The sequence below is a fragment of the Odocoileus virginianus genome, chromosome 17 (assembly GCF_023699985.2).
Source record: "Odocoileus virginianus isolate 20LAN1187 ecotype Illinois chromosome 17, Ovbor_1.2, whole genome shotgun sequence".
Lineage (NCBI taxonomy): Eukaryota > Metazoa > Chordata > Mammalia > Artiodactyla > Cervidae > Odocoileus > Odocoileus virginianus.
The window spans coordinates 6,717,105-6,728,356 of record NC_069690.1 but is presented as its reverse complement, the minus strand read 5'-3'; the positions used below and the strand labels follow the sequence as shown (position 1 = coordinate 6,728,356).

The 11,252-nt window shown below is 51.3% G+C and overlaps 1 protein-coding gene across 3 annotated transcripts in view; it reads left to right on the top strand.

Annotated features, from left to right (window-relative positions):
* The first annotated feature begins 857 nt into the window (after positions 1-857).
* C17H17orf67 (chromosome 17 C17orf67 homolog) overlaps positions 858-11,252 on the top strand; it is a 33,424-nt gene continuing 23,029 nt past the window's right edge. Inside the window, exons 1-2 of one of the 3 annotated variants that reach the window (XM_070478484.1) lie at positions 858-1,095; positions 2,010-2,110. In XM_070478484.1, the coding sequence (XP_070334585.1) occupies positions 861-1,095; positions 2,010-2,110 (336 nt within the window). In that variant the 5' untranslated portion in view covers positions 858-860. The remainder of the gene's footprint in view (positions 1,096-2,009; positions 2,111-11,252) is intronic. The other 2 variants (XM_020903252.2, XM_020903251.2) reach the window with 2 other exon arrangements.

Sequence of the window (11,252 nt, the reverse complement as noted above, 5' to 3'; positions counted from 1 at the left end):
CTGCAGCCCACCAGGCTCCTCCGTCCATGGGATTTTTCCAGACAAGAGTACTGGAGTGGGGCGCCATTGCCTTCTCCAACCCTACATGGTAGGTATTGTTATTTCTTTTGTTCAGGAGAAGAAACTGAAGTTCAGAAAGGGTAAGCGGGTGCTTCCCGGGTGGTCCAGTGGGTACGAATCTGCCTGCCAATGCACGGTTCGAATCCGGGTCCTGGAAGATCCCACACGCAGCAGAGCAACGAGACCCCCTCCTCTCCCCGCGGACCCCCACGACCCCCAACAAACACGCACAACTACTGAGCCCGGCCCGCGAACGGCAGCTACGAAGCTCGCTCACCTAGAGACACGCTCTGCAGCAGGAGAAGCTGCAGTCCCTGCAATGAGAAGCCCACGCACCGCAACTAAAGAAAGCCCGAACGGAGAAAGGGAAACCCAGCACAGCTATAAATAACAAAACTTCCTTTTTCAGAAAAGAAAGAGGATAAGTGATTGATGGAAGGTTACGTTGCTAGAAAGACATAAACCCCAGGCGTGAACCCTGGTCTAGCTGGCTCCAAGGTCAGCTGAAAAAAATTTCCCCTTCATCAGGCTCCTGGCTAATTTGCATGCCCACCTCTGAAATTAGTAGGGAGGCCAAATTAGATTGGTGAATGGGCTTTGGGAAAATGTCATTAAATATGCAAATGGAAGAGATGATTCAACCTCAGTGAAACAACAGGAGCATAAACGGAAGCTACAGATAAACACAAGCTACTGCAAGAGGTCTATGTATCTGTTTAAATGAAATGGTTGTCGCGTGTTGCTTGGTCAAATTCAAGCTCTGAAAGTCATATGACAGAGGGATAATTTCCTTCCTCAGGATGAAAATTTATAGGAATTCAGAAGAAAATATTTTGGTGATCATAGTAAAAACTTCGAGTCAGATGAGTTTCGCATCATGCTGTGAGCACTGTGTTTGGGCCGGATGTGGCTTCCTTCAAGTAGGCATGCTCTCTGTGGGGGGATTCATTCTGCGACAGGCAGAGAGCGGACCCGGCAGGATGAAGGGGTTCTTTGTGCTTGCGCTGTCTCTCACCTTGCTGATTTTCTTCTCAGGTGAGCATTAACTCCTGAAACCTATGTCTATGCTGACAAGATAAACTGGAATAAAGCTATTTTATATTTTAAAGTATTTTTTCATAATTTCAAATAATATGTAATACATAATAATTCAATGCTTCTTTTTTTTTTCCTTAAGAGTAGGCTCCCAGAATTGCTATCATAAGGGATAAATTATTTTTTTAATCTTTAAATGCATTTGAATACTAATTCTCAAAAATGCTGATCAATCTTAAAATTTGACATACATTTTTTTCACTTGTTTTTTGGCTGTGCTGCCTGGCTTGTGGGATCTTAGCCCTCTTGACCAGGGATTGAACCTGGCGTTCCCTGCAGTAAAAGTGGGAGTCCTAACCACTGAACCACCAGGGAATTCCCTTGATATACTTTTATTAGAATAATAATTTTTAGAGTTTGTGTGTTATTATCAAAACTTGATTTACTTTAATTATTATATTATAATATCTGATTTGAGGGATCATGCATGCTTACGAAGTTTAACAGAATCTTCTTGTCATGGGGGAACCTTCCAGTAACAATTTAAACTTGATTTAGTGTGTTGAGGCTTTGAAAGAATCTCCCCAAAGCAACCCTGAGGGATAAGAAACACACTGGCCAGAGACCTGAAGAAAATGTGTTTAAAGAAACATATCCATTAAAGTAATGGCCACTTTTAGAGGACTGGGTCATCGCAGCAGGTAAATAAGTTTTAGTTATGCAGCCTTAGCCATCTTAGGAACAATTAAAAATTCCTCTCTGAGCCTTTGGGAAAGAAAGCCCAGCCCTCTGAGACAGGTCCCTGTGAAAGAACTTTTGTGTGCCGACCCAAATTGGACTTGCAAATGCTTGGCCTTGGACGGCGAGATGGCGCGTGGATGGGGGTGCCTGAGGTCCCTTCCTGACTTTTTCAGGGGCTTCTCCGATTCTGACGGAAAAGCAGGCCAAGCAGCTCCTGAGATCCCGGCGCCAGGACAGGCCGAGCAAACCCGGGTTCCCCGATGAGCCCATGCGGGTGAGTTCCAGGCAGGCTCTGGGCTGTCTGGAGGGAGAGGGAGGTGGTAGGAGTGCTTGCTCATTGTGAAACCAAACAAGGTGGTCCTCTGAGCCCAGGGAGGGCGTTAGATGGAGCCTCTATAGAGTCTCAGGTGCAGGGTGATCACCGTCTCCTCACGCCTTTCTCTTCCAGAGGCGCCAGCCCCACTCCCCTGCTGTTCACACAGGCATTAAATGGAAACAGTTCAGCCCCCACTGGGGGTCCAGGATCCCGAGTAGGCTGTCGGGCGGCTCCTCTGAACAGGACGCTTCGGAGCTGTGCCCCGAGGCTGGTGTCAATCCCATCTTCTCCCTCTTGCCCTGGGCCTCAGGCAGGCTGGCCCAGCAACCCCAACAAGTGATGATGCTCTGTCTGGGCAAGGCAGGATCTCTGTCCTGCTGCCACCAGCTTCTGCCCTCACCCCATGCCTCTGATTTCAGGCTGGGGCCTTGGCTCTGCCCTATAAGTCCACGGTGTCCACCTAGTTTTTCTGAACCAGGAGCCCTGCTCCTACCTTCATTTTGTGACTTGTGCTGGGTGCTACAAGACCCTGCCACCCTGGCTTGTCTTGCCTTCCCATGACGGAAGAGCTGATATTCCTGGTCTTTTTATCCCACTCAGGTGAAGGTAAGAGCTTCCCAGGTGCCTCAGTGGTAAAGAATCTGCCTGTCAAGGCAGGAGACGTTGGTTCCATCCCTGGGTCGGGAAGATCCCCTGGAGAAGGAAATGGCAACCCACTCCAGTATTCTTGCCTGGAGAATCCCATGGATGGAGGAGCCTGGCGGGCTACAGTCGCAAAGAATTGGACACAACTTAGCAACTAAACAAGTCTTTCCCGGTGGCTCAGACAGTAAAGCGTCTGCCTGCAATGCGGGAGACCTGGGTTCGATCCCTAGGTCGGGAAGATCCTCTGGAGAAGGAAATGACAACCCACTCCAGTACTCTTGCCTGGAAAATCCCGTGGACGGAGGAGCGTGGTAGCCTACAGTCCATGCGGTTGCAAAGTCGGACACGACTGAGCGACTTCACTTTGAAGACGGTCCCCCACGTTTCTCAGTACTCTTGACTTCAATATTCTTGACTGTAAAAAGAGGGTAACAAATAGTACCACTCATATTACTATCATATCGTTGTTATAAATAATAGTGTAAAAGCAACTCCTTTGTGAAAAGAGAAGAAGGTAATTCATACCAAGGCACTTAAAAGAGTACTCAGCAAGCAGGAAGACTCCTCTGAGAACGAAGCACCGGGGACGGGGTGCAGCAAGGCTGCAGATGGTCCTCTGGGTTTCTGCTCTCCGCCGGCGGCAGACACAGAGGAGCCGGCAAAGCGCTATTTCCGAGAGTCACTTAGAAACCAGGCGGGGGCTCCAGACTGTGAAGGGGGGACGTGGCTTTGTTCTTTCTGGCAGAAGCCAGAGGTGGCTGGAGTCTCTGAGTGCAGGGGGACTGGGCTGGCGGGGGGCAGACATGGGAGCAGGGACAGTGCGGGGATGCTGGACTTTGGCCTTGAGCAGAGGACAGTCAGAGGATGATTTGAGTGGGGGAGTGCAGACTCAGGCTTTAAACAGACAGCGTTCAGAAGAGGCCCAGGACTGAAGTCTGAATCCCCAGGCTCTCAGAGGTGGGCATAAGCAGCAGACCCCTAGCAGCTCGGGAGGAATGTGAGAGGATTGGGTGGGGGGAACCCAGGCAGGGGGCCACGGGAGCCCAGGGGACAGAGCTTGGGAAGGGCCAGGGGTGGAGGGTGACGGAGCTGATGGGGAGCAGGGTGTCTGGCTCCAGGGTCCCTGGGGGGCCCCAGTTGGTTCTTTGTGCTTTTGGGGTGTTGTCTGGAGGGGCCTTCCGGAGGGTCTTCCTCGTGGGCCCCGGAGGCTGGGGGAGGCCCGTCACGGGCCTGGTTCAAGGCCCCTGCAGGTGCCTGGGAGACAGGCTGTGCTCGGCCCCAGAGTGGGCCGAGTGTTTTTTCCGCCAGCGTCTGCCCTGAGCTCTGACTGTGGAAGGGCGGCCTTGCGGGGATTGGAGGCGGTTTAGGCAGCAGGTGGGCGGGGCGGTAAGGCTCCGCTTCCTGCTTTCAGCTTCCTTCCTCTGCCTGTGCCAGTTGCACACCATGCTCGACTCTGCCCTCAGACACGGCTTGTTGTGGTCCTTCCATGCCCAGAAGGTCCCAGAGCTCCTTCTCTGACTGTTTCCCTCTTCCCAGCTCCTGATCATCACCAGCCTTCAACTGTGACAACCCTGCGTTTGCGTCCGGCTTTGCTATTTTCTGGAATACCTGGCTTTGGGGTTTTGTTAATTTGATCTTCTTTCATAGGTTTGACCACTGCCTCAGTCTTCCCAGGGGGCGCTAGTGGTAAAAAACTTGCCTGCCAATGCAAGAAATAGAAAAGTCTTGTGTCGATCCCTGGGTCGGGAAGATCCCCTGGAGGAGGGCATGGCTACCCTCTTCAGTATCCTTGCCTGGAGAATTCCTTGGACAGAGGAGCCTGGCGGGCTATAGTCCATAGGATTGCAAAGAGCTGGACACGACTGCAGTGACTTAGCACACACGCACGCACCAGTGACTCATCTTGACTCCTTGAACCTGCCTGATCTAGTTTCTGTGATTCTGTCTCGACTCACCCACCATTTCCTACACATCCCGTGTGTGGTACAGTCCTGTGTGTCCCTCACCAAGACACTGACCTGTGTCTAGAATCCTTAGCCACTCAGTCAAATTTAGAAAAGTGCCTTTTGTGACTTAGGGTTGAAATATGTACATAAGTACATAAATATGCAATAGAGCATTTGGTAGTTAGTTTGCACCAGTAGTTCTCACGCAGGGGTGATTTTGCTCCCCTACCTCGGGGACATTTGCCGATGTCTGCAGACTTCTTGGGTTGTCTCAGCTGCTGGGGGGAGGGTTTACTATTGGCATCTAACAGGTTAAGGCCAAGGCTGCTGCTGAATATCCTCCAGTGCACAGAGAAGCTCCCACAACAGAACTCATCTGGCCTGAACTGTAACAGAGCGAGAATGAGGAAGCCCGGCTACAGTGCTGAACGACCTTTTCCTCTTTCACTGTGTGTGTCTCTCTGAGTGTCTCTAACACTCACTCACAATTACCTCCACGCACGCATGGTCCTGGCTGAACCAACACAGTTTCCGTAATCACATTTTTTTTTCCCCCTTAGGAGCGTGTTTCTTCACCTTGGCTATGTGCTGGAATCAAATGAGGAGGTTAAAAATATGACGCCTGGGACCGCTCAGGTGGCCCGAGGTGTGACATCGGCATCGGGGAGGGGGAGCGAGTAGAGGCCCCCAGATGGCATCAATGTGCAGCTGAAGCCCAGAACCACCGGCCTGGGCCTTCTCCGGGGAGGCCTGCCACGGGTAACCGTGGGGAGCACGTTTAGAAAGCAGTTGAGTGTTGAACTGTGGTCTGGAGAGTAGGTGGCTTAGTTGTTTAGATGCAGGTAAGAGAGAGAGAGTGTGTGTGAGAGGGCTGAGTGGTTGAGCAGAGGGCCCTCCATGCTGACCAAGACGGGCTCCGAGTCACACTCTACATCCGCGGTGCCCTGCCCAGCACTGGACCTGAGGCTGTAGGCTTGATGTTCTTCTTTCATTTGAGAAGCGTGTGTCCATGGTATGGATAAGGATGAGCCAGAGCCTTCCAGCCTGACTCCAGTTATCTAATGAGGTTATCTGGCACACGGGGTCTGAGAAGAGGGCCTCGAGCTCTAACCTGAAAGAGGAGGGAGGCTGGGAAGGCTTCCTGGAAGAGGCACCGCTGAGCTGAGGCTTGAAGGAAGTGGAGTTTGCAGACAGTGCGTGGGTGGGCGAGGTGGGACAAGAGCGCCCCCCAGTGTGATTCCAGGCTATATTCTGTGCAGGCTGCTTCTGGTCTATGGCCTTTCAACTGGGGGTGAGTCCTTTCCTTTTCCTGGAATAGCAGTTTTCTCTGTAAAATGCAGAGTTTGGCCCAGAGTCTGGCTAAAATGTTCATCCCAGGCTTCCTAATCTAGAATTGAGAGAGTGTCAGGGCGACCAGGTTCTTGGTGCCAGGCAGTGACTGACAGGAAGAGCCCACTGCCAGACCTGGACTTGGCAAGGGCCAGAGGAGTTATTTGGAGTCCCTGGAGGGGCTTATGTTGGGGTCTCCCTCAAACACCAGGGCCCCCCGAGCTGGTCCTGCTGCTGTGTGCCCGGCCTCCTGCACTTGCTGCCTGACTTGGTCCCCCCTTGTATCCCGCGTTTGACTTTTCCTTTCAAGGGATTTACTGAGGGCAAGATGAGCAATACCAACCACCTGTTGTGTAAAAAGAGGCAACTCGCCCCCCTTTTTAAAAATTACAGTATTTTTTAGTTGAAGTATAGTTGATTTACAATGTTAATTCATGCTGTGCAGTAAAGTCAGTCAGTTGTATATACATGCATATATATATTCTTCTTTCTATATCATTTTCCATTATGGTTTATCACAGAATATTGAATATACATTGTGCTATACAGTTAGTTGCCTTATTGTTTTGATTCACCCCTTTCAGCTGAGCAACTGGTGGATGTCACCACTGTCTTAGCCGGCATCGCTGTCGAATGTGGGCCCTGGGTGCAGTGACCTCTGTCAGCAGGTCACCCGGAGGCCATGAGATGCGCCTCTGGCCGCATAAACCACACCTCGTGGCTCTTCACCTTTTGCCGAGACCACTTTCTACTCTCCTTCTTTCTTTGTGCAAACCACCAACTTACATGTTGCTTTGTTAGGGATGGATACACTGTTCTGTGTGTTCAGGGCGGCAGCTATTGTGTGTGTGAGAGAGAGAGTTTGTGTACGATTGTATGTGTTTAGGGTATATATGTACTCGAGGGTGTGTATGTATGAAGATATGTGTGTGTGTATGACTATACGTGTATATGTGTGAGAGAGTTTGTGTATGACTGTGTGTATAGGATATATATATATATATTATATATATATATATATGTGAGAGTGTGTATATATGAAGGCATGTGTGTGTGTATGACTATACGTGTGTGTGAGGGTTTGTGTATGACTCTGTGTATAAGATAATATGTATGTGTGGAGGTATGTGTGTGTGTATAACTATACGTGTGTGTATGTGAGGGTTTGTGTATGACTGTGTAATGAGGAAGTGTATGTATGTGAGTGTGTGCGTGCATGAGGGGATGTGTGTGTGTGTGTGTGTTTTGGAAAGGGCATCGCAGGATAATGTTTTTCAGACAGTCTGGATTCCAGTTTCCTCTCTTTTGACCTTGAGTGTCTAGGACACACGAGATGATAGGCGATGAGCACAGACGGCCTCTCGGGGCCAGGTTGGGAGGCGTGGGCTGTCCTAGTGGAGTGGACTTTCATTCTGGACTCAGTGGGAGCCACAAGGGGTTTGAAGCGGGGCGGGGTTAGAGCTGGTGTGCAGGAGCCACTTAGAGGCTCAGGACACAGCCTCTTGAATTCTGGCCTTCAGGTCCCATTATCCACGGGACGTGGGATATTATGTTTTTGGACATGTTATGGCACCTCCTTGCCACAGTAACCTGGAGATGGACAGGTGAGCTGGGACAGATGAGCAGCGTGGGTCTGTCCTCTGGAGCTGAGCGTGGAGACTCATGTGCTCAAAATTACCGAGAGATGGCTGGCGGGTTATTTCATTTTGCTTCTCCTGTCTGAGGGACTGTGCCCAAGAAAACCCTTTCAGAGAGAAGAGAGGCCACCGATGAGAGGAAACGGATGGTGCTTTGGGGAGGGACCAAGAATTCAGAATGAAAGCAAATAGGAAGATTTGCAGTCGTCTCTCCTCGTGAGTGTCTATGAAGCAATGTTTGTGTTCTTGACACTTGGCTTAAATATTGGCAGGCGCTGGCTTCTGTGGGATGATAGGTGTTTTGGAAGCAGGTTCAGACAAGCTTTGCCCACACATCCCGGGGGCTGGATGGCTTTGACAGCCTGTATCCTGCCGACTCACGGCAACAGCCACTCTTTCCTGACTGTGTGGTGGGAAGGACAGAATAGCGCCTTTGAAAAGATCACTGGTGTGCCTTTCTTGTGGGGAGGCCTGGCTTCCGTCTCAGAGGAGTGGGAACCCCTTGCAGGCACCCTTGACAGAGGAAGATGAGGACGGAGGCAGAGAGGAAGAGACCCGGCTCTGGGGAGGAAACCGGAAGTGTTCTGAGTGTCTGGAGGCAGCCAGGGAGGAAGGGTGTGAAAGCCCCAGAGGCGGGGATGGGGAGAGGGGTTGGGGTGGGGTGGTGGGGAGGTCAGAGAGGCCCGCTTCTGACAGAGTTCCTGTGGCAGGAAATAGCCAACACGTTCATTTTATGGCAGGGACTTGACGTTGAGTTTGAACCTGGGGGAGTGGCAGAGGGCAGGTGTGTGCCGTGCAGGGTGAAGGCGGCTGACAGAAGGGGAAGGCACGCACTCAGATCTGGAAGCTGGAGTGATGGGGGAAATGCAACCCCCAGATCTTTAGAGAAGCAGGGGAATTGGGTTCTAGGTGTCACAGGAAGGCGACAGGCCCTCCTGGAGGGCTAGAATTCATGTGGGGACAATCCCGCCGGGGACATCTGGGTGTTCGCTGAGTTCACTTACTCTGCTCTAGGATTTAGGACTGAAGTGTATGGAGACATCATGCTGGGAGTCTCCAGATCCTCAGGTAGGGGAAACAGCCTGAGAAGCTGAGGGAGACAGGGCTGTGTGGAAAGAAGGGCTGGGCTCCGGGTGCGAGAGGAGAAGCTAGAGAAAGATAGTCCTGAGCTTTCCCTGGAGTGTGTCAGCAGTCACGACTGCACTCCTGCTGACGGTCAGGGTTTGGGGGCTGAACCCGCAGAACTCCAAGAGTGGTCCCCAGCCCGGCTGGTGGGCTTCGCTTGGGAGCCCACCAGACACGCAGAGCCTCAGGCTCCTCCCCACACGTGAAGGCTGGCCTGAGCCGCAGGCTGGGGGCCCCAGGGGCACGTCTAAGTGCGAGAAGTGCTGTCCTAGAGGGGCAGCCCTTAGCTTCTACTCCCAGCGTCCTGGGGGCTGGGAGCAAGCCAGAGCTTGTTTTGTTTCGACACAAGGATCCTTCTTGCTTTCCTCTGGGCTCTCTGCTCGAGTGGATTCCTGTTTTCCAGGACACCTGGCCCCTGGCTTCTCTCTCTCCTCTGTGGTTTCTGCTGCTCAGCCACAGTCTCCTTTGCTGGGTTCTTAGCCCTCGACAGTCCTTCAAACGTCGGAGCATTCCAGCTGTCTGCCTCTTATAGTCCCCGAGTTGAAGCATCACCTCTGTGCCGATGGCCGCACACTACTAAGTCCAGCCTGGGCTCTCTCCACGAGCTCCCTCACACAACTGTCCGCTGGGCTGTTTGCACTGGAACATCTAGCCTGCAGCTCAGACCTAACTGCTCCCTGCCCTTGCCTTCCCCCTTGGGGTGAGGGGAGCGGCCGCCTCCTCCTAGTTGTGTGAGCCTGAAATCCAGCATCTGACCACCTCTCACCTCCCCGGCCACCACCTGCACCCTTAAGAGTGGGCCGAGCAACATCCTTTCTGGACCCCTTGGCTTCTGTTCTCAGCAGAGCGGCGAGAGTCAGTTCTTAAACACGTAAGCCAGACCCCATTTCCCCCTGCTTAAATCCTTCCAGTGACTTCCTGCCTTGCTCCAAAAACTGCCGTGGCCCGACAGTGGCCTGCGAGGCCCTAGAGGTCTGTCGCCTCCCTCTGTTCCCCCCTTGACCTCCGCCGGCATCTCATCCCTCTCCCCGCCCCACACCTGCAGTCTTGCTGGCCTCATCCCGTGCCTTGGACGTGTCAGGCTTGTCTGCCTCTCCACTGCTGTAGTCCAGGCTAGGGGGAAAGCAGGCTTGCTTTTATTTCATGACTTGCTTATTTTTTTTCACTCAGTAAAACTTCTTTTTCTAGTTCATTTTAAATTGAAGCGTAGGATAACTGTATTATGCTATGGTCTGAGTGTTTGTGCCCTCCCCTCCCCTCCATTCATATACTGAAATCTGAACTCCCAAGTGACGGTATCCGGGGATGGGGCCTTTGGGTGGTACTCAGGTCATAAGGGCTCTGCTCTCATGGATTGTAAATGGGATTAGTGTCCTTATGAAAGAGGCCCCCGGAAATCTCCCCAGACACGTCTGCCATGTGAGGATGCGAGGAGATGTCTGTGGCCTGCCAGGCAGCCCACGTCCGCCCCTGCTTCCACCCTGATCTGTGATCTTCCACCTCCTGAGCAGGAAGAAGTCAATTTCTGTGGTTGGTGAGCTGCCCGGTCTGTGGTATTTCAGGTTATAGAGCGTGAAAGGACTAAGACATATTACAACTTACTTATTTTATTTAACTCTTCCTGGAACAATGGGCATTGTAGTTATTTCTGATCATGATATCCTTGTACGCAGGTATGTTTTGCCAACTTCAATGACAAGAAATGAAACTTCTGAGTCAGAGGGTTTGTGTACTTGCGATTGAAATGGGTACTGCCAAATTGCCTCACCAACTCCCATCAGTAGTGTGTATAAAAATACCTAGTTCCTTGTATCCTTGGCAACACTTGTTATCAGACTTTGCATGCACAACATTTAAAAAGGGGAATAAATAAGGTTTTGAAAGGAAGGTCAACCACATACTTTTTTATCTGTATATGCTTACTTATTGGAAAAGATCCTGATGCTGGGAAAGATTGAAGGCAGGAGGAGAAGGGGACGACAGAGGATGAGATGGTTGGATGGCATCACCGACTCGATGGACATGAGTTAGTAAACTCCAGAAGCTGGTGATGGACAGGGAGGCCTGGCGTGCTGCAGTCCATGGGGTTGCAAAGAGTCAGACACGACTGAGCGACTGAATTGACTGACTGACAACTTTATACTCTTTTATCTGTATGTGTTTATGGAGACAAGTTGCCTAACAATAATGATATGATTTTCTCCATAATAAAATTTGGGGCAAATTAATACTTTTATTTTCATGCTTTTTCTACTGCTTAGTATTTATGAGCATGTGCGTGCTAAGTCGCTTCAGTCGTGTCTGACCCTTTGCGACCCCATGGACTGCAGCCCGCCAGGCTCCTCTGTCCGTGGGATTCTCCAGGCAAGAATACTGGAGTGGGTGGCCATGCCCTCCTCCAGAGGGTCTTCCCAACTC